Source organism: Odontesthes bonariensis, chromosome 6, assembly GCF_027942865.1.
Source record: "Odontesthes bonariensis isolate fOdoBon6 chromosome 6, fOdoBon6.hap1, whole genome shotgun sequence".
Taxonomy (NCBI): Eukaryota; Metazoa; Chordata; class Actinopteri; order Atheriniformes; family Atherinopsidae; genus Odontesthes; species Odontesthes bonariensis.
Genome location: NC_134511.1, coordinates 6906547 through 6929015, shown reverse-complemented (window position 1 = coordinate 6929015; position 22469 = coordinate 6906547). Strand labels below are relative to the sequence as shown.

The window sequence follows — 22469 nt, the reverse complement described above, 5'->3', positions numbered from 1 at the left end:
GAAGTGGACGAAACCAAATGTCAGTGTTTTTATTCTCTCTTTGGCCTGTTTGGATATGTTTTATCCGCAGACTGAGGCAGAAGATGTATAATCTACTTTCAATCCTCCCTCCATCTCCGCAGCCTGCTTAGGAGCGCCATGTTTGGGGATTTATATTCCCCGGTGCCGTGTTTGTGTTTTTTCTTCTTCACTCCTGCCTGAGTGGAGTGAGGAGCTCCTGTTAATTAATACTGGGCTGAGAAGCAAACGCCTCTCAGCCAAACTCGCCGGTGAACATCGGAGTACCAGCGGCTGGCAGAGTGAGATGGGACTTATTCATTTAGAGCCTGCAGGAAGGTTTTACACCTCCGCTGAGAGGCTGTGGTTCTGAGTTCTGTCCTCGTTAAGGGCCTATCAAAGAGCGGTGGCGGATGAATCATCAGGCGCTCTGATCCGCGGCCTGGGAGTCCCTGGCTATCAGGCTAGCAAAATGTAGATGCTGTGGTCTGCTTAGGAAACGGAGCAGAACTTGGTTAAAAGTTGGAGAGAATGTAGATATCTCTGATGTTTCTGGCATGTCAAATCATGACCCACTGAGGAAAAATGAAGGAGAGAAACTGCCACTCTCTTTTCAACAGCCACTTAAACAAAACAGATCGAATAATGAATAACCGGGAGCCACTTGTATGATAACGTAACGTTAATTAGAAGATGAGAGCTGGAGATGCTTGATAAAGATCAGTCAGAAGAGTCAGGGGTTAAGTCTGGTGAAAACAGTTTGCCGTGTAAAATTGGATGATGTGACCACGCCACGACTTTAAAACGACTTAATCTCTTCAGAATGCAAAAAAATTCAGAATGACGCTTGAGGTTGTTTTTGCCTTTTTTGAAGAAAAACATTAAAGTCACATGACCCAGATATTAAAATCATTTCTGAAGGAGAGTTCTCTCCAGTTTTCCCTCTTTGGATGTCCACCACAGTTGTTGTTGTTTTTTTTTTTTACTCCTTGAGGTTTGAACTTCTCCTACGTCACCACCATCTGGCAGCATTACAGCCCTTAGTTTATTCATTTTTATGATCTGTCTGGAGATAACATTGGCTGTTAGTTGTAACTTTTATTCTTTCTTTACTGCTCTAACAGCGTTTTTGAGTGTCTTTCTGCATCAAATTCAAGATTTTTTTTAACATTTCGAGTAGGGTTGGACGAGTTAACTGGTTATTATCGCGTTAACTAGTTAATTATTTAACGCAGATAAATATTTTATTGCCCATTAATGCATTTTATTATTAAAAAATAAATAAATTTAATTATTTTTTAGGCTTTTGTGCCTTTAATGGATAGGGAAGTTCAGAGAGACAGGAAGCAGGGGGCAGAGAGAGGGGGAACGACACGCAGCACAGGGCTGTCCGATGTGGGACTCGAACCTGGGGCCAGCTGCAGCGAGGACTATAGCCTCTGTACATGGGGCGCCTGCTCAACCCACTACGCCACAGACCACCCCTGTTTTATCATTTATTTTATTTTGTAAAAGTCTGTTGCTCACAGGCTTTTATTTTGTAAAAGTCTGTTGCCGTCTGCTGTGGAACAGGAAAAGAAAGTAATCGGCGGATCCACCAAACATGGAGAAGGGTACGGAACTTTTACTCGGCCGTTTTCATTTTAAAGTTCTTCCAGACGGCGGAGTCGACAGAACCAAAGTCATCTGTAAACTCTGCCAAGTTGAATTGTCTTCTCAGCGTAGTAGTTCCAGTCTAAAATATCACTTAAAGGCAAAACACACAACTGATAGCAGCAAGTCATTCAAGGAAACAGACAGTGGAGCGAGGCTTCTACATAAAAACTACAGAAAGATGCTGATGTTAAAAGTGTGTTTGCACAACAAATGTTATGGCACTTTCATTCATATGGCAGCACATTTAAAATAAAACTAAATGCTAAAAGCTATACACTACTTTTGGATTCATTTTTGGATTTTGCGTACAAATGCGATTAATCGTGATTAATTAGATTAAACATTTTAATCGTTGCCCAGCCCTAATTTCGAGTGAAGACATTGAAAATATTTTCTATGCTCTTGTGCCGATTGAAGAAAGGTTCGAACTAATTAACAAAATACACATTTGAGTTTTTGCATTGGAACAAATGGCAACTTTCCAGAAGAGGAGTTGGTTGTATAAGAGGGAGAATTCAGCCAAGCAGAGTTTTATAGAGTTTTATACATATGAGGATGATGCATGGACTCATTCCCGTAACATGGAGGCTGAACCGTGACCTGAAAAAGGTAACATCACTATAACAACTGATGTGAGGAGTTGGAAATATGTCATCAAATAAGAATCAGATCTGATGGGATCAAACTACTTTCACAGACCGAGCGCAGCTGGAAACCATTCGGCTTCCCAGTCGTGTTGTTTCTGTTCTCGTCCACTTTCCACAGGAGGACACTCCAACATTTGTCCAATTTAAAATCGGAATCATCAAACCGAGAGTAAAGCTGACGACCGGACAGCCCCCACGTTCAGCTCCAAAACTCTCTCACATAGACAACAGTCCTGGATTATGGACTGTTTTGTCAAACAACCAGTACTGTTGTTCTTCTGGCTCGGACTCATTCTGCAAACACAGAACAGTCCAGCGGAGCTGATATCCCACATCTCAAGAGATAGAAATGTTTACTCAGCTTTAGGTCCAGACATGCTGTTCACTGGGAGCTGTTAGACATTTGGAAAGAGTCTCCAGTTCCAGCCTCCCTGCATCAATGTGTTCTGCTAACAGCACCGTCTTCAATTTCAAGGAGACGGATGCTGAAATGAGTCATTTTCTGGAAATGTGCACCCGATTGTTCACACTTTTCCTTTTGGGAGAGTTTGGTCACCTTGCATCTGTGACTGGGAGTCTCTCAGAAAGTTGGATGAACACAAAGGGAATCTAAAAAGCTGCTGAGGCCTTTCAGGCATCGGCCATCACCGAAGCTTTAAAAGATTTTTGTTTCCTCGCGTTTGACCTTCTCACCGAAGGTTCAGTCACTTTCTTTTCAAGCTTTTGTTCACGTCTCTGCTGATTTCAATCATTCGGTGCATGAGCACTAAAACTCTGAATGAAGACCAAAAGGTTCAAACAATGAAACCGCTACGGCATGTTTGCAGTTTCTGTATCAGCTTTTGTGCCTTTTCAGGTAATTACAGAGACAAAAAGCACCTGAAACACGTGAAAACTGCTTCGGGGACAAAAAGTAGAGAGTTCACAGCGAGCATCATGTCTGTTTTCCTCTGAGGTGGCGTTGGGCGAGTCGGCCGGCTCACTGAAAAGCTAAACGAAGCCAAGAGGACCTCTTCATCCATTCAGGCTCCATGAAGTGTGCACTTGAAAGAGAGAAACCTGAGCTTTTCGAGCGATTCTGTGTAATTACGGACTAAACAGTTGAACTAACACGTTTAGTTCCATAAAATGTTTTAGTTGTTTTCTGAAAACAAACCTGTCGCAATAACAAGGAAGAATGAGAGCGACGCTTTGGAGGTTTTATGCTCGTGAACTCCTGAAGCTGCAGCGTGCAAAGATATTAAAAGAAAAAACACTTGGTGTCACGATGAAACTAAAGAGCCAAAACCAAACGTGAAACCTTGAGCTTGATTTATCGTTCTTTTAAGATCCACGCTGAGCATTTGTTGTAGCTCTCCCCACTGCTGGATGATCGCTCCTGCTTTGTTCCAATATTAAATACTTTGCAAAAGTCTAGAGCTGCTCCTCAAAGCAGAAAACTGTTTTTCACGGTGAGTTTTTTAAGCACATAACAAACAAACATCGATATAAATACAGAAAATGAGGCAGCAACAGAGTTAGTTCAGTTCTGAGCAGCTTTAAAGTGAATATCTGCTCTGAGCTCCTTTCTCCTCCAGCACAGCCTGAACCCTCTCAGACGAGCTTTCTGTCCTTTCTTTAAGGAGTCTTCAGGAATAGTTCTCCAGGCTTCTTGAAGGACATCCCAAAGCTCTTCTTTGGATGTGGGCTGCCTTTTGTTCCGTTCTCTGCCAACATGATCCCACACTGCTTCAGTAATGTTGAGCTCCGGGCTCTGGGGAGGATTCATCCCTCCATCAGACCTGCTGCCACTGATTTTCAGCCCACTTCTTGTGTCCTTTGGCACAGCTCAGCCTTTTCTCCCTGTTTCCCTTCCTTAAGAACGGCTTCTTGACAGCCACCCTTCCATGGAGCCCATTTCTGATGAGGCTTGGGCCAACAGCAGATGGATCAGGTGAAGGTCCAGATGCATCTCTCAGCTCCTGTGTCAGGTCTTTGCTGGATGTTTTCCTCTTTCTTAAGGACATCACTTTCAGATCCTGTTCATCTGCTGTAGATAGTTCTTTTGGCCTGACACTTGTTCTTCTGTCCTCCACTTGTCCAGTTTCCTCAAATGTTTTAAGGACACACTGCACACCATGCTGAGATATGCCAAGTTCTCAGCTAACAGCTCTTTGGGAATCACCTTGTTGCTGCAGAAATCCTGTTTTCTGTCTGTCAGACTGTGTTATCTTTGCTGTTTTTCACACATGCAGCTAAAGAAATGGGAACAAATGATGCGTCTCTGTGACAGGCTGCTGGGATCCAGTTTCTGCTTGAATGATTCATAGGTCAGAGTTAAGTGGCTTCGCAAAGAAAATAAACACATTCCTCTGAAAATGATCAGGTACAAGGACTGGACTAAAAATTTGAGAAACGGCAGCAAAAGACCTTCAGAAAGCCTGAAAAACTGTTGCTCCTGACCACTTTAAAAGAGCCTCTTAATGCTAACAGAGTAACCAGGTTAGCAATAGGTCCTTTCTTTGTTTTGAAACCTGTGTGAGTGAAATTTTTCCGTCAGCACTGATTGACCTGTGTCTCCTGCTTTTTTTGCCACTTTGTCAGTCTTCATCTTTTTCCCATCAGCGAGCTAAGGCCCTTCACTTAAACCAAGTTCAGGCCGGCTCGTCCACAGCCGTGATGGGCTGAAGTTTTACGCTTGTGCTCCTTTTCTCACAAATCTTCCAGAAGACCGCGCTAACCCTCCGAGTCTGACGTGTCTTTGCAGGCAGGCTGCACAACCAAAGCAGCACGGGCCTCAAAGTCAATGCCTCATCAAAATGAACACTCACAACCTGAGAATGCTGCAGCTGGCAGCTGCTCGACAGAAAAGAGGTTCGAGCTATCTATGGGTCAGTATTTGTGTATTTTTTTTTAGGGCTGGGCAACGATTAAAATGTTTAATCTAATTAATCACATGATTTCCCTGATTAGTCACGATTAATCACATTTGTTCGCAAAATCCAAAAATGAATCCAAAAGTAGTGTATAGCTTTTAGCATTTAGTTTTATTTTAAATGTGCTGCTATATGAATGAAAGTGCCATAACATTTGTTGTGCAAACACACTTTTAACATCAGCATCTTTCTGTAGTTTTTATGTAGAAGCCTCGCTCCACTCTCTGTTTCCTTGAATGACTTGCTGCTATCAGTTGTGTGTTTTGCCTTTAAGTGATATTTTAGACTGGAACTACTACGCTGAGAAGACAATTCAACTTGGCTGTAAATGCAGAAGTTTTTTTGAAAATTTATTTTGAAATCAGTGCTTTTATGTTGAAACAGGAAGTAAAACAGGAAGTAGCGCCGGTTAGCTCCGTGAGCTTCACACAGAGACTGAGGAGCACCTGTAGAGGTGATGTCACCTGCTAGTTTATCTTTATTTTATTACTCCATGCTTCGTGGTGTTTGCTGTAACTGTGTGAATGTGATGAATTCAACAGACTTTTACAATAATAAAACCTGCGTTAATGCGCGACAAAATATTTATCGGCGTTAAATAATTAACAAGTTAACGCGATAATAACGAGTTAACTCGCCCAGCCCTATTTTTTTTTTTACTTAATTAGTGAAATTTGTTACATATTTCTGGATTTCTTTCTATTTAAAGATAATCTGCTGCACACTCTAAAGAAAAGCCCACGCGGTAAGTGATTATCAGTGAGAGATTCAGAGTTTCTTAAAAACTTCTCACCTTCTTCTGTCTCGTGCCACACGATCCCCTCCAAGTTGACGCTGGTCCCGGGCTGGCAGGGCCCCAGGCACGCCGAGTCCCCCTCTGACGCCCCTGAGGCGCCTCCCTCCTGCGTGTTGGTGCCGATGGACCTCGTCCTCACCGCCAGCTGCTTGGGGTTTGAGGTGGGCAGGGCTGGAGGGGAGAAGGAGGGGACAGAGGGCAGGGAGGATCCAGGGGCCCCGGGGTGGCCTGGAGCTGGGGGAGCTGGCACCGTGAACATGGGGTCCACCTGAAGGGAATAAGAGATTCATCTTAGACCAGATAAAGATGTGGATTGGTATATGTTATTGTACGAATTCAGTTCATCTCAGTTTCACTGGATTTCATGAAACTCATCTCCGTGTCTGTGCCGAATGCGTCTGCAGAAATAAAAGTAAAAAGATTATTAAAGTAATTCTAATATGGTGAATCAAGCCGACATCTGATCAGCTGGATGTTAGATAACGCTGCACAAACGAGCCATAAATCAGGCGCCTATTTTAAAGAAGAGACTAAATGTCAAAGCGTTCATTATTCTTTTCACAGTCTGCTGTCACTAATATTCTAATATTTAGAAGCTAATCATCTCTCAACTGCAGTCGGACTAACCGCCCCCGGTATCTGCTTTGATTCATCTACATCTCTCTCAGGACGAGCGGAGTCTTACGAGGTGAACATTTCTGCCTCAGTCACCAGTTTCTGGAAGAAGAAGCTGAACATTTCCTCCACAGAAGCCACACATCATCGGCAGCTATCTTTGCTCAGAGTGACTGAACCAACTCATCCAGCGTCACACAGACACAAAATGGTTTCTGAAACAAGGTGCTCTGTAATTCCAAAATGGGTTTCATGGAAAAAGACGCACCTTTATAGGCATATTTTACTAATAATTTCTGCTGAATCTAAGATCTTTTTAAAAAAGATGAGATGTTTTGGGTCTTTGCTCCTAAAGATAAAGATTCAAATGCTGACTGGAGTCATTAAGTCATTATTTTGTGAAAATAACTGGAAGTGCGTTGCTTACTTCGGCTAGCTTTAGTAGCGCCGATTTCGTGGGAACTAAATTGTAAATAGCCGGTATTTTGTCAGGTTTTCAACATGTTGGGGATCTAAACAACTACTTTCTCACCTGAAAATGTTTCAAATGTTGCTAAAGTTTACAGAGTTTAGAGCCTAAGGGAAATCAGCTTCAGGCCGGCTGATTTCGGCTCGGGCAGGAGCGAGATGCATTGTGGGTAAACGCTCTGCATACTGTCTGATCGACGAGTATGCAGTATGTAGTATGGAAGTATGTAGTATGTAGTATGCATTTCCAACACAGCCATAGTCTCTATTTGTATATATATATAGATTCTGTTTATATCTATATTGTCTGCACCCACTACACCAAGTCAAATTCCTTGTAAGTGCAAACCTACTTGGTAATAAACTTGATTCTGATTCTGATAAGTGTGCATAAGACATCCTGTCTTTATCACTTGGCTGTTTTCATAAAACTGAACGAAGATGTTTATGCAGACGTGACCACGATGAAATAATGAATTCATGATGAATTTTTTACCGTGACAGGACCTAAAAGGCATCTTAGAAATGTAATTTCCAACGTGGTTGAGTGGATGAAGCGTAGTGGCCACTGGATTAACGTCACAGTGAAAATAAGCCACCGACTCTGAGTTCTTATTGAAGTCGATGTTGAGTCGTTTGACTGATTACTGATTAAACTCTCCCACCGCACTCATATTGGTGGATGTTCTCACTTTCTATTAATGTATAAAGGCTTGAGGATTCTTCAGTCTCTTTCCAGCAAAGCCAATCAGATGATTGTAAACGCATTTTATTTCTGACATGAGTGGACAAACCATTACTGGCCCCTAAAGTAGTGGAAGAAAAACTACCAATTACTACCAATAACTCCAACTCACATTTTCATTGGTATAACTTGAATAAAAGCGTAAAAGGATGGAAAATTAGTAGGGCTGGGCAACGATTAAAATTTTTAAATCTAATTAATCACATGATTTCCCTGATTAATCACGATTAATCGCATTTGTACGCAAAATCCAAAAATGAATTCAAAAGTAGTGTATAGCTTTTAGCATTTAGCTTTATTTTAAAGGGATACAAGGTAGTTTAGTGGCAGTATAGCGATCTCTATTGGTCAACCTGAAATTCTACACTGTCGTAAAAATGCCCACCTTTGTATTATACACATCCACTAACTAAACATCGTGGCGAATGCTGCCGTTGTGTTATTTAGTCAGTGCAGTTAGGTCATCTGATTCACAAGTGTAGACTGCCCACGTAAGATACTATAATCAGAGATTTTCTGTAGAGAGAACTCAAGATAATATGCTATAATCCTGTTGCTGGAGGAAGTGGCCGGGGACAGGGACGTCTGGGTTTCTCTGCTCAGGCTGCTGTCCCCGCGACCCGATCCCCGGACAAGCGGCAGATAATGGATGTATGGATGGATGGATGTATGGATGTATGGATGGACTGTTGCTGATCTTGAATGGGATTCTTCCCTTATCATGGTGTATTCGTGGAGTGATTCCTTTGTATTAGCAGACACTTACAAAAGTTACATCTGAGACAGATGCGCGCAGGCACTACCAACATACACGCCGCAATAATTACAACAATTACAATCGATTACAATCATAATCCGAACAAATTAATCAATTTTCATGTGTAGATAACAATTCTTGTTCGGATCAAAACGCTATTCTTATTCTAATCAGGTCAGTCCGTGTATTTCTGAAGCTAGGCTACGTCTCGAACTCAGGAGGAATTAGAGCACCGTCATCACCTGTCTCTTCACGATCTAAAACGCAGATCACTATGGTAGATGAACAAGATCACGCTTGGAGAAATTTCACAAAGATGGGAAGTGCCAACATCGAACGTTTCATATTCAGTCTGTGAAAGGCAGAATATGAAACGCTTGGTGTTGACTCTTCAACGCAAGCGAACACATAGCTACAACTACAGCTAGCATACAGGACCTAGCTAAGTGCCGTGAACACAAACGACTCTTCTCGCGCATCACGACACTTCAGAAGCGGGTCGCTCCTGCCGAAGTTACATATGGGATTTTCAGCATACAGACCCCTGTTGGGAGCGAGACAGGCTTCATTCGCTTACCATTGACTTGTTTAACCTTTTTAGGTGAAAATGCTACCTAGTGCCCCTTTAAATGTGCTGCCATATGAATGAAAGTGCCATAACATTTGTTGTGCAAACACACTTTTAACATCAGCATCTTTCTGGAGTTTTTATGTAGAAGCCTCGCTCCACTGTCTGTTTCCTTGAATGACTTGCTGCTATCAGTTGTGTGTTTTGCCTTTAAGTGATATTTTAGACTGGAACTACTACGCTGAGAAGACAATTCAACTTGGCTGTGTTTACAGATGACTTTGGTTCTGTCGACTCCGCCGCCTGGAAGAACTTTAAAATGAAAATGGCCGAGTAAAAGTTCCGTACCCTTCTCCATGTTTGGTGGATCCGCCGATTACTTTCTTTTCCGGTTCGGCAGCAGACAGCAACAGACTTTTACAATAATAAAATAAATTAAAAAAAAACAAACAACTGCGTTTATGTGCGATAAAATATTCATTGGCGTTAAATAATTAACGACTTTTCCTCATTTCCAACATTTAGTTTCACTTTTCTTGCTACATACTAAGTTAACATTCAGGTCTGAGGTCTTTAATGATCCAGACTTTTGGAGCTGAGTGATTCATTTCCTGAAAAGAAGTACCCAATCTGAGGGCGCTTAACAGAAAAGATTAACTCGAAGAAAATCACAATCCCTCATTTTCTATTTGAAAGCCTTTCACACTTCCTGTTTGTGCAAATAACCCCATCAGCTGAGTTGATGAGCTTTGTCTGCTGCACCCGATTAAATCCTCCAGCCAGAGGCCTCTTTTTCAGCTGAATTACCAGAGATTTTAATGCTAAACCTGCTGAAACCTGCCGATGCATCACTGGGAACCATTTGTCTGCAGCTACAGAACTGAAAGCAGCTTTTTAAAGAGCCCGAGTCGTCTCCACCGTCGAGATTTTCCCTCCCGACATCTGTGATTTAATAACTGGACGAGGCGCTGTTAGTCACAGCTCTGCTGAGCTGTGGAAGTTAATTAAAGATTTTTTTTTTTTTTTTCAAATCGTTTTAGAAGGAACACTCTTAATCAAGTTGAGTATTCTCATAAATGAAAATCTGTGGGAAATGCTGGAACCTCAAAAACATCAGGACAAAATAAAACACTGAATCATTATCATGTCTGGATTATAAACTGTAGACGCACAGTGTTGGTGTGCACGTAGAAAGGTTTCATAAAACCCAGAACATCACTTTTAAATTTTCAAAAATTACGAGTGATCTTAACCACCGCTATCACCATGGTTACGTGTAATGAAATCCATCCCACGGGTGCCTTTTTCTTTCAGAGCTCAACTCTTATTATGGCCCCAATTACAAAGGCTCTGGGAAATAATTCTGCTGAGAAGGCAGCGGAAATCAGCAGTAAAGGATCTTTTTTCTCCACGTTATGACTTAATAAAGATTACACGCTTAATAGGTATCGAGCTGCATGATGTCCGCACAACGCTGCCTGTGGAAGTGGCGGGGAGAACAGCACCGAGCTCTCCTGGGTATTTGGTTTCCCAAATAAAGAAGCTGTTTATCTGCTGAGTGATTATGAGGATCAAACAGCTGCTCACATGCCACTCACATCTGAAAAGAAAGGATTTGATTCTTCCTCACCGTCTCAGTGTGATACAGAGTGGTGCATAGCAGCTTTACCTGCAGAGCTTACAAATTCACCTGCAGCGAAGAGGACTGAATATCAGCCAAATTTACAATTTCAAGGGGCTTTGATTGATATTGGAGCAAAGACTTAGCATGGACAGATGCTAATGACAAATTTTCTCCATGATTATCTAACCCATAATCTTTAACTTGGGTGTTTTCCCTCAAAACATTCCAGGAAAACTCATTTTTAGGGCTGGGCGAGTTAACTCGTTATTATTGCGTTAACTCGTTAATTATTTAATGCCGATAAATATTTTGTCGCGCATTAACGCAGGTTTTATTATTGTAAAAGTCTGTTGAATGCATCACATTCACACAGTTACAGCAAACACCACGAAGCATGGAGTGATAAAATAAAGATAAACTAGCAGGTAACATCACGCTACAGGTGCTCCTCGGTCTCTGTGTGAAGCTCACGGAGCTAACCGGCGCTACTTCCTGTTTTACTTGTTTCAACATAAAAGCACGTATTTCAAAATAAATTCTAAAAAAAACCTCCTGCATTTACAGCCAAGTTGAATTGTCTTCTCAGCGTAGTAGTTCCAGTCTAAAATATCACTTAAAGGCGGGGTAGGGGATCTTTTTCTGGAACATTTTTTTACATATTGCTTGAAATACTCTTCACACCCCCATTGCAACCAATTAATTAAAAGTTTTGACACAAATATGAATTTTTTTAGTGGCCTCTAGAACGTACAATCTAGGAAAAACAGTATCCAATCATACTGAACGGTCCGTTCACAATGATTGGATACTGATGCCGTCTATCAAACTGCAATCTGCTCCTCCCTCCCCCTTCTCCTCCCTCCCCCTCCTTCCCCCTGTGCGTGTACCCTGCTCCGTGAACGAATTACGCGTCCACAAGCTTGGCAGGAAGCTAAACTAGAGCCAGCTTGGCTAGCACCTAGCATTATTAAACGTATAGTTAGCATAAACTAAATACTAAATACGGCAACGATCGATGCTTGCTGTCAGAACAGCGCTCGTGCACCGTCGTGCTCGTGCGCGTTCATGTACTCTAGAGGCGTGCCTTCTGGGGGAAAGTGAAGAAAAGGGTTGGGACTTTTTACATGTGTATTTTCAAAATGCAGCTTCGCTGGACTCAAAATCCAGGATCTCCTACCCTACCTTTAAAGGCAAAACACACAATTGATAGCAGCAAGTCATTCAAGGAAACAGACAGTGGAGCGAGGCTTCTACATAAAAACTACAGAAAGATGCTGATGTTAAAAGTGTGTTTGCACAACAAATGTTATGGCACTTTCATTCATATGGCAGCACATTTAAAATAAAACTAAATGCTAAAGGCTATACACTACTTTTGAATTCATTTTTGGATTTTGCGTACAAATGCGATTAATCGTGATTAATCAGGGAAATCATGTGATTAATTAGATTAAACATTTTAATCGTTGCCCAACCCTACTATTTTTTTCCAAGAAGTCCCAAAGGGCAAAACAATAATCAGCATAATCAACACCCCCCCAAAAATGCAACATAAAGCTATAGGTTCCACATTTTATTTTAACACGTTTATTTAACAAAAGTATGATGCACACCTCGGACTTCAAATCTGCTGTAAGACATCAGCAAAAGCACAAAACGTAGCCGCACGGTGACATAAATGAAGCTAAATACGTAGCTCGTGATTAGTGTCGCTCCGTGAGGTTGGACAGGAGTTCAGGTAACACTGTGGCCTAAGACCTGCAGAAACATCCTGAAGCAGCTGTCGCACCTGCTGATTTAGATATATCAATAAGAGTAATCCATTCCAACTCATCGGACAGACTTTCAGGAGAAGGCCTCAGCTGTTCGGCCTTTTTCACAGTTCACACATGTAGCTCACAGCAGGAAGCTGTCTGATGTGTTACATTCACACTTTGTCTTCTGGAGGTTTTACAACGAGCCGACTGGAAAATCTCAGCAACACGTTCGGAGCGAATGTTGCAGACATTTGGCTTCATAATGCTACCTCTTCAGAACGTCTCTGGAAATTTGCAGGACTGCCGTGCACGGTTGGTGAAACGCTGTTTTGTTTCACACTTGGCAGGTATTGCAATATTTTTTTTCTGTTTCATTATCCATTATCATTGATGAACTGGTGCATTTTAATGAAGTGTAAATAAAGGTTGGGTGCTGCTTCTGCAGTTTAATTTACTTTTAGAGTCTAATGTAGTCATGATGTATCAGGAGCTGACATCTCAAACATTAAAGAAACAGCAATTTGATGCCCTGGGAATGATAAATGGGTTGACTAATCAGCTTCTTCTTGGTCAGATTCTTACTTACAGAGTAAGGCTGTCACTTTTTCCAAAAATCAAGTTGAAACTATTTAGATTTTTTATGTTTTTTTGCCAGTTATGTCCATCTGTCCGCGGTGAGATAAGGCTTTTATTCTTTAGTATTGTCTTGTGATTTTCCCATGTGGTGTCATAATGGCATTTCAGTGCAAATTGAACATTTACGTCCTGTTAAATCACAAGTCTCTGAAACCCAAGATAATACCAATGGGCACCATATTTGTGCATATAAATCTGACTGCATTAGGAGCCTCTGACACACAGCCTGCTGTAGCCGACTGTGCTGAACAGCAGGCCATCAGACTTGGCCAGCAAGCTAGCTGGTGAGTTGTGAGGTTTTTCAGAGTTACACGACATTATGCAAAGCCAACAAACAACATTATACTAGTAGGTTACAGCACCATTTATGGGGTTGGATTAAAAAAACACTGCTTCCTTGTTGTTTTGGTCTGATGTTTTGGTGTTTAATCTAAAGACCTGTTTCAGTCTGTGGATCCACTGGGCTTGTGTCGGTGGAGGAGCATATGTGAAGTATATATATATATATATATATATATATATATATATATATATATATATAAAAGATTCTGAGGTAATACTCACAAACGACATTAGATCCAAAGGAATGAAAGTGGCCAGTGTCCACTCTCCCTTTTTATATCACACCACTATCTCTGAACTGCTGGACAGTCCCAGAGGACATAGAGGTCGAGCCACAATTCCTCCAGCAGATGGATGATACTGAGCTCTAATAGAGTGATGAGATAACTACTGGAGTCCTGAAGAATCTCATTTTCATCTTCCAATCAAATTCCTTCCGCAGGGAGAAACTATTCTTAATAGTTTGGTGCATTTATCTATAGGCTCTATGATCCAAAGCACACTTTAACGCTCAGCCGAGTCATGAGGAAAAGGTGCTGCCAGTTCTAATTTATGGAAAACAAATTCATGCATCGTGTACATTTAGGTCACCGCATGACACAATGATGGTTCGTTTATAGGGATGGGCAACGATTCAAAGTTTTAATCTAATTAATCACATGATTTCCCTGATTAATCACATTTGTACGCAAAATCCAAAAGTGAATCCAAAAGTAGTGTATAGCTTTTAGCATTTAGCTTTATTTGAAATGTGCTGCCATATGAATGAAAGTGCCATAACATTTGTTGTGCAAACACTCTTTTAACATCAGCATCTTTCTGTAGTTTTTATGTAGAAGCCTCGCTCCACTGTCTGTTTCCTTGAATGACTTGCTGCTATCAGTTGTGTGTTTTGCCTTTAAGTGATATTTTAGACTGGAACTACTACGCTGAGAAGACAATTCAACTTGGCAGTGTTTACAGATGACTTTGGTTCTGTCGACTCCGCCGTCTGGAAGAACTTTAAAATGAAAATGGCCGAGTAAAAGTTCTGTACCCTTCTCCATGTTTGGTGGATCCGCCGATTACTTTCTTTTCCTGTTCCGCAGCAGACAGCAACAGACTTTTACAAAATAAAATAAATTATAAAACAGGGGTGGTCCGTGGCGTAGTGGGTTGAGCAGGCACCCCATGTACAGAGGCTATAGTCCTCACTGCAGCTGGCCCCGGTTTGAGTCTCGCATTGGATGGCCTTGTGCTGCATGCCGTTCCCCCTCTCTCTGCCCCCTGCTTCCTGTCTCTCTGAACTTTCCTATCCATTAAAGGCACAAAAGCCCTGAAAATGTATTTATTTTAAAAAAATTTTTTTAAAACTAATGAAATATTTATCGGAATTAAATAATTGATGCGTCAACGTGATAATAACGAGTTAACTCGCCCAGCCCTATTCGTGATAAACATGCATCTTCTAAACAGAGCCAAGTGGCTTCGTTGCGTCCACTTCATCAAAGAAACACTAATATTCGAGGTAAAATGAGTTTCCTGGACGATTCGGTTGTCCTAAAAGTCAGCTGATGTGTTAGAGTCATCCTAAAAGGTGCTGAGGCTTTCCCAGCAAACAAACTCTTTACCAATAAAAGTCATTGGTTAATGTGTCCAAAACGTAGGAAAAATTGAAAAGAAACATGAAAAAAGGTACCTAAGGCATGCAGACATTGCAAAAATTTGTGGTTTCCAGACACATAAAATGGTGATTTACTTTCGTAGTCACTGAGCTGACAACTATACAGCACATGCAGCGCTGCACCAATTTCCCAGCCCTCCAGACAGGGACCTTTCTGGGATTAAACCATCTCTGGAGACCCCTCATCTGGCTCCTGTTCTGCAGTGAAGGTTCCTGTGGAGGAAAACGAGCTAACACTTTCAGGAAAAGTGAGTTAGCTGAGGACGCTAGTTAATTCAGGAGGCCAAACTGCGATCTACAATATATGAAATTACTCAGAGAAATGTTTTTCTGTGCAACAGTGCAAATTTATGAAGCAAAATAGCAATAAAACAAAAAGACACGAGATCCCCTGTGCCCCCTGAAACCATCTGTTTACTCCCACACAGCTGCTGACAAAGACCAACGAGGACTTCTTCCACCAAATCACAAAGCAAATTAACTTTAAAAGAAGGTTCAGGATCCCTGGTGATTCCAACTCTGCCGTTTGCTTCCACAGAAAACCCTGAATAAAAGCGCTTGATCGGCGGGGATGCAGACTCAACACAGCAAATTCACAGAGAAAACAAAAGCCTGCTCTCCCGTGAGCAAAAAACTTCCAACGAATTATCCCCTTACACTGTTTCTTAATTTAAAAAATACCCTAATAGACGCGGAACTTACAGCTTCAGCTCTCTGGTTTAATAAAAAACAGCCATGTGGGAACCAACGACGGCCGGTGTCAAACCAACCGTCTGTGTTGCTTTACTCTGGGCTTCATGAGCGTCATGGTGAACACTTCCAGCTTCAATGCCAAGAATATGAAAGTCTGTTTGGGATCTTGGATGCAATAAAACTGCTGCTCTTCAGGAAAACTGACGTGCATCAGTCAGTAAAGCTATTAAAGTAACAGTAACCTACGCTCGTGGGATGTAACACCATCATTAAAAACAAATCTCCATGTACAGCCATACAACGAGGGACGTAGTTTAAAGGTTCACTGTCACGTCCATGGGGTTTTTTCCCCAAGTTTTTGAGTTCTTGGTTTTGTGCTTTATCATGTTTTGGTTTGTTTCATGTCTTGGTTTTCTGGCTCATGTTTGGTTTTAGTTTTCTAGTCCAGGGCTGTGTTCGAAACCGCATACTTCTCCTACTACTCATACTGACTTTTTTCCCGGATGCATACGAGATTCACTGAAATGTTGGGTATGCGTCATGAGGTTACTACTCATACTCAAACTACCCAAGATGCAACGTAACGTGACGTCGCCGATTGTCATTTCCTGTCAAAACGGCAGTTTCAAGCTAGCTATAACGAGGGTAGGTTCACTTCCTGTTTTCAAAACAAAAGCACCAATTGTATCGTAATGGCTTTCCCTATGATAAAAGGCAACGGGTATTTTATTTTGTGAAAATAACCGGAAGTGCGTTGCTCACTGCGGCTAGCTTTAGTAGCGCCGAATTCGTGGGAACAAAATTGTAAATAGCCGGTATTTTGTCAGGTTTTCAATACGTTGGGGATCTAAACGACTACTTTCTCACCTGAAAATGTTTCAAATGTTGCTAAAGTTTACAGAGTTTAGAGCTTAAGCGAAATCAGCTTCAGGCCGGCTGATTTTGGCTCGGGTAGGAGCGAAATGCATTGTGGGTAAACTCTCTGCATACTGTCTGATCGATGAGTATGCAGTATGCAGTATGTAGTATGTAGTATGCGGTTTCGAACACAACCCAGGTCTTGTATTTAGTTTTGCCATTGCCTTCCCCACAGTCTGTTTGCTCATTAGTTTGTCCCCAGCTGCACTGATTTTCATGCCACGACGTCACGTATCCAAGGTGAAGTATTTTTCAATATCATGGCAAGTCTTTTGTTTCCTTTAGTCATGTTTATGTTTTTCGTTCCACAGTTTAGTTGTTTTGTAATCCAGTCTTTTGTTTAACTTTGTTTTATGAATAAAACCCAGATTTTTGCCTTACACCTCTGAGTCCGCATCCGCGTCCTGCCAACCCACCCCGTCACGACATCCACAAACTTCTCTAAAGTTGCTTTAACAGACGATTGGAACTAAGATTAGAGTTTGATCTGGGAATTCAATGGGAATACCGTCCCTGTCCCAGTATACATGCAGGGGAAGGGAACCGAGTTTGTCAGATGTGTCTGCGCTGTGTGAGAAAACCTCGAGATATTCTGCTGCTTCCAACTTCCTCTGTGGGAGATCGTGGAACTGAAGCCGACTGAGACTCTGCGTCACAGCTGTTGTACAAACATTTATTTGACCCGTTTTTTTGTCTTTTCACAACTCTCTAATATCTTGTTTTGTGAGATCTTTAGCATCTCTTGCCTACAAAGACTGAGAAGTCTTACAGCTTTAACCGAAACCACACAGCAGCACGAAATACCCAAAGAACACGAAAATATGCATGAACCCTGGTGCTCTACACAAACCAGAACCTGTCTTTCCATAACTGAACAGACGGAGCGATGCCACCAGCATCACAAACCTAATTATTTACTTTCTTGGGGTAACAAAAGGGATGAATCTCTCTTGTAGAGTTGTAACTCACACTTAATATAAACACCAAGACATAACTACCTTTACTTTGTCCAATATATAGGTGGATATTGTGAGATTATATCAATACTATTCATTTTACGATGTGTGTGTGGCAGTGTGATTACAAGCTTAGCGGGATGTTGCTACCATATAAGGCCCGTTTCCTGTTATGGTGACTTTTATGCCAGAAGACCTTGAAAAACTGATAACACAAATGCTGCAATATATACTCAGAAGGAAGGAAAAATCACCAGGTCCCACTTAGCAACAGGACAGAATGCATTTCATGTAACTGTGTGATCTCCAGAAGCTTCTGTAATAAACCAACTACACCTTGGACTGAGTCTTGACCTTTATGCTCACACTTTGATCAACGAACTCGGGGAAGCCAGCTGAAATCGGGGCTTCAACAATATCTTCTGTAAAGAACTGACACTAAAGATAAGCGCATTCAAACTGTAGATCTGCACCAGAGAACTCTTTATACTCTATATACAGAACATACAGAACTTCTGGATGTAAACAAGAAGCATGAAGCCGATAGAAGAGGTTTGCATTTGGCTGATGCTCCAAACAGACACAGGATACACGAGGCAACATACGCACAGCCAAGTATATTTCTGGTTTATAGGGTTAGAGCTAATATTTGAAAATTACAGCTCGGCCGTTCTGCTTGTAATTAATATTTGGGGTTAAAGATATCAATTAATCATATTTTAAATGAATATACCATCCATCCATTTTCTAAATCCGCTTAATCTAATTCAGGGTTGCGGGGGGGGGGGCTGGAGTCTATCCCAGCTGCTAAAGACGGGGTACACCCTGAACACGGGGCCGGTCCATCACATATTAATACATCATTTATGGATTTTACAAACTGCCCTCAGATTACTGGCTGGAGGTTAAGAGTGGCTGCACCTCATTTACAGTATGAATAATAACAATTATTCAACAGTTTCAGCTCAGTTTGACTTTTCTATTGACTTCATCCACTCTGTCTTATTGTGTTTTAGTTAGGCCTGGGCAATGATTAAAATGTTTAATCTAATTAATCACATGATTTCCCTGATTAATCACGATTAATCGCATTTGTACGCAAAATCCAAAAATGAATCCAAAAGTAGTGTACAGCTTTTAGCATTTAGTTTTATTTTAAATGTGCTGCCATATGAATGAAAGTGCCATAACATATGTTGTGCAAACACACTTTTAACATCAGCATCTTTCTGTAGTTTTTATGTAGAAGCCTCGCTCCAATGTCTGTTTCCTTGAATGACTTGCTGTTATCAGTTGTGTGTTTTGCCTTTAAGTGATATTTTAGACTGGAACTACTACGCTGAGAAGACAATTCAACTTGGCAGTAAATGCAGGAGTTTTTTTTAGAATTTATTTTGAAATACGTGCTTTTATGTTGAAACAAGTAAAACAGGAAGTAGCGCCGGTTAGCTCCGTGAGCTTCACACAGAGACCGAGGAGCACCTGTAGCGGTGATGTTACCTGCTAGTTTATCTTTATTTTATTCCTCCATGCTTCGTGGTGTTTGCTGTAACTGTGTGAATGTGATGCATTCAACAGACTTTTACAATAATAAAACCTGCGTTAATGCGCGATAAAATATTTATCGGCGTTAAATAATTAACAAGTTAACGCGATAATAACGAGTTAACTCGCCCAGCCCTAATTTTAGTGTTTTAGTATTTTATTTTACTAGTACTAGTGGAAAAGTAGAGATCACCAAGAATTGTAGTGAGGTGCGGATCACTGGGAACAAATCATTAGAAAAGGCAAAACTGGTCTTAAGCCAAAAACACCAATAAATCAATTAATTTGGATGCATATGGAGCCAGATTGTGCAACACTTTCTTGTAATGTTTTCCCAGGATTGGCATGGTGTTCCTCTCAGGCAACAAGCCACATTTCTGTCCCTTTAGATTCTTAAAAAACAAAAGATCACAAAAAAAAGAACACGACAAGTCCGTGACCAGGGTGGAGCAGGAGCCACAGCCAGATGCTCAGCAGAAGGGAAGATAAATATCTTTTTTCAACATGTTTCCATTTAAATAACTTTCCAGCAGTGATACTTCTGATGTGCATAAATGTGCTAAAGTGGTTTTGATGGAATAATGACACGTTTTGCCTTTTTTATATATATTAAAACTGCATCATCGGGCTGTTAGACCACAGTTGTTTGGGCACAGACATGGATGGAGACGTGCTGGGATGCATAATTATCACTATAATCAATCTTTTTGCTGTCTGATCTACTTTTACTCTCAGGATGCAATGGATGCAAGAACTTTTTATGGGTGGAAGGAACGCCATCGAGCAGTTAGGCTCAGGAAGAGGGGACCCCAGAATCAGGTTTGAGATGACATTAAGATGTCAGCGGGTGAAGAGAAGCTTGTGATGTCTTCTAATCTTGTGCTTCCTGGAGGTGTTCCATGCTTACCCCGATGGAGAACACCCCAAAATGCCAAAATCACTGCTTACCCAGAATAGAAGGGCAGCTGATATCATGTCCCCCTTCGAAAGCAGTCAAATCTGTAATGCCATGCAGTGTGATGCAAACAAGCCCCTTACGAAGGCGTAAAATGTCACAAAGTGTTGTAATAGCACGCCAAATGACTTGGCGTGTAATAACTACGCCTTTTCATGAATAATGAATAATTAGCCTCGTACTTTTTCAGTTAATAGTTGTTGGGGATGTACAGAGGTGGGTAGTAACGAGTTACATTTACTTGAGTAAGTTTTTGAAAACATTATACTTCTAGGAGTAGTTTTAAATCTCTATACTTTTTACTTTTCCTTGAGTAGATTTGTGCAGCAGAAACTGTCCTCTTACTCCGCTACATTAGGCTACAATGAGCTGGTTACTTTTCTTCTTACCTCTTTGGTATTCTACGCCTCATTATTTTTATCCCCCCGCGTACGCCTCATTTTAATGTTTTATTCTGACAGAGAGAGAGACTTCCGCCAAAGGCTCTACCACCTGACTGTGTTCCACCAATCAGACGCAGCCGTGCAGTCTGGTCACGTGACCATACTCGATCTCAGCGGCGGGACGGGTTAGCTTTAGCATTAGCAGTCGTAGCAAACAAACAAAGAAACAGATGAAAAATGTCAGAACCAACGGTGGGAAATGAAGACGCAGACGAGGCCTCATACTGAAAGCATGTTTACCTTACAAAGAGTGAGAAACAGCAGCTACATTATGTGTCTTCTGTGTCAACCAAAACAAACGCACATTTCAGCAGAAACTCAACATCTAACTTGAGGAAACATGTAGCGCTAAGTTTCCTAAACTCGTTTTTTCCCCCATGGATAGATTTAAACCTCCACAAAGTCACAACCACAGTAGCTTATTTCTATAAGTATATTAAATGCTTGATGTTTTTGTTGCATATACAACGTAACAGGATTTTTTTCCCTATAGTGTTAATCTGGTTATCTCTCTGGGTCTGTTTCAAACGGGATTAAATGTTTGCTTATATGACTATGTTTAAAGAACACGAGGTGTAAAAATATAACTTTTAAACAAAAGTTTCAGCATTTAAACTGGCTCTTTCTTTTCTTAGTGGAAGGTAAGAAGAGAAGCCGCAGTGGGAATAAAGCAGACTCAACTTTAATGTTTCCTTCACTGGAGCTTTGTGCCGAGGCTGAATCACAAACAGCTGTCCTAACTCGCACGCAGAGCTGGATTTTACCAAATTAATCAGGAGTGGTGGGCGTCGGGGGAGCCGGCTGAGTTTTCCATTAATTCTGCCTCTAAAATCTATAATTAAACAAGGAGATGCTTTTTCATCTTTGGTTTTTAAGCCTTTTTTTTTTTTTTTTAAATCCTCAATCGCATTCTTATGAGCTTTAGATACAGAGAAACGAATTTGTGTAAAAAAAATTTTTTTTTAATAAAAATCAATCAAACGATCCAATTATCAATTCATCTTCTCATTTTTTCGTCCATCTTTTCTGCTAATAAATGCAGTTTTCAGACTCATGATAAGAATAAATACTGTTTCTGTTCACTCTCTCTCCATCTGTCATTGAATCTCTTCTCTTACTCCACAGAGAGCCTTTTTTCTTCCTTCATTTTTCAACCTCTTGCTCTCTCCATCTCCTTTTGCCCTTCTTAGCTCTTATCTGCCCCTTCCCTTTTCTTTGATCCTTTATCCTTTCTTTCCTCTCTTCTTTCTGTCTTGGCCTCCCTTATCATTCTCCCGGCCTCTCCTCTTTTCCCATCATTCTTCTTTGTAATTCTTCTCACTCCCCTCTTTTCTTTTATCTCTTCTTTTTCATCCCTCTTTCTCTCTTCCCCTCCTAGAATCCTCCTCATCTCAGCTTCCTGTTCTCCGACGCTTCTTTTCACGTAACGCTCTTAATTTTCTCTCAGTAACCTCCTCTGCCTCCTCTTTTTCTTTCTTCGTGTCCTCCTTTCTCACTTCTCCTACACCTCTTTTGGTTTCCCCTCCTCTCTCTTTCCCTTCTTTGTGTCCGTCCTCTCCCCTCCCTTCGCCTTTTCCTGTCATGCTGCTTCTCTTTCTCCTCCCCTCCTATTAAACCCCTCAGTGAGCAGCCACACTGATGCTTTTTTCTTTTTTGTTACCAGACAAAAATCATCCCTGTCTTCATTGTCAGGCTGCTGAAAGACGAGGTGTGTGTGTGTGTGTGTGCAGACAGTCTGCTGTTTGTCGAGTGTGTGTGTTTTCCACCAAGAGT

General features: G+C 41.3%; 1 protein-coding gene across 1 annotated transcript in view; it reads right to left on the bottom strand.

Annotated features, from left to right (window-relative positions):
- The window catches only part of znf608 (zinc finger protein 608), an 80766-nt gene that overhangs the window by 36669 nt on the left and 21628 nt on the right, over positions 1-22469 (bottom strand). Inside the window, exon 2 of the mRNA XM_075467192.1 lies at positions 6009-6279. Within this exon, the coding sequence (XP_075323307.1) occupies positions 6009-6279 (271 nt within the window). The remainder of the gene's footprint in view (positions 1-6008; positions 6280-22469) is intronic.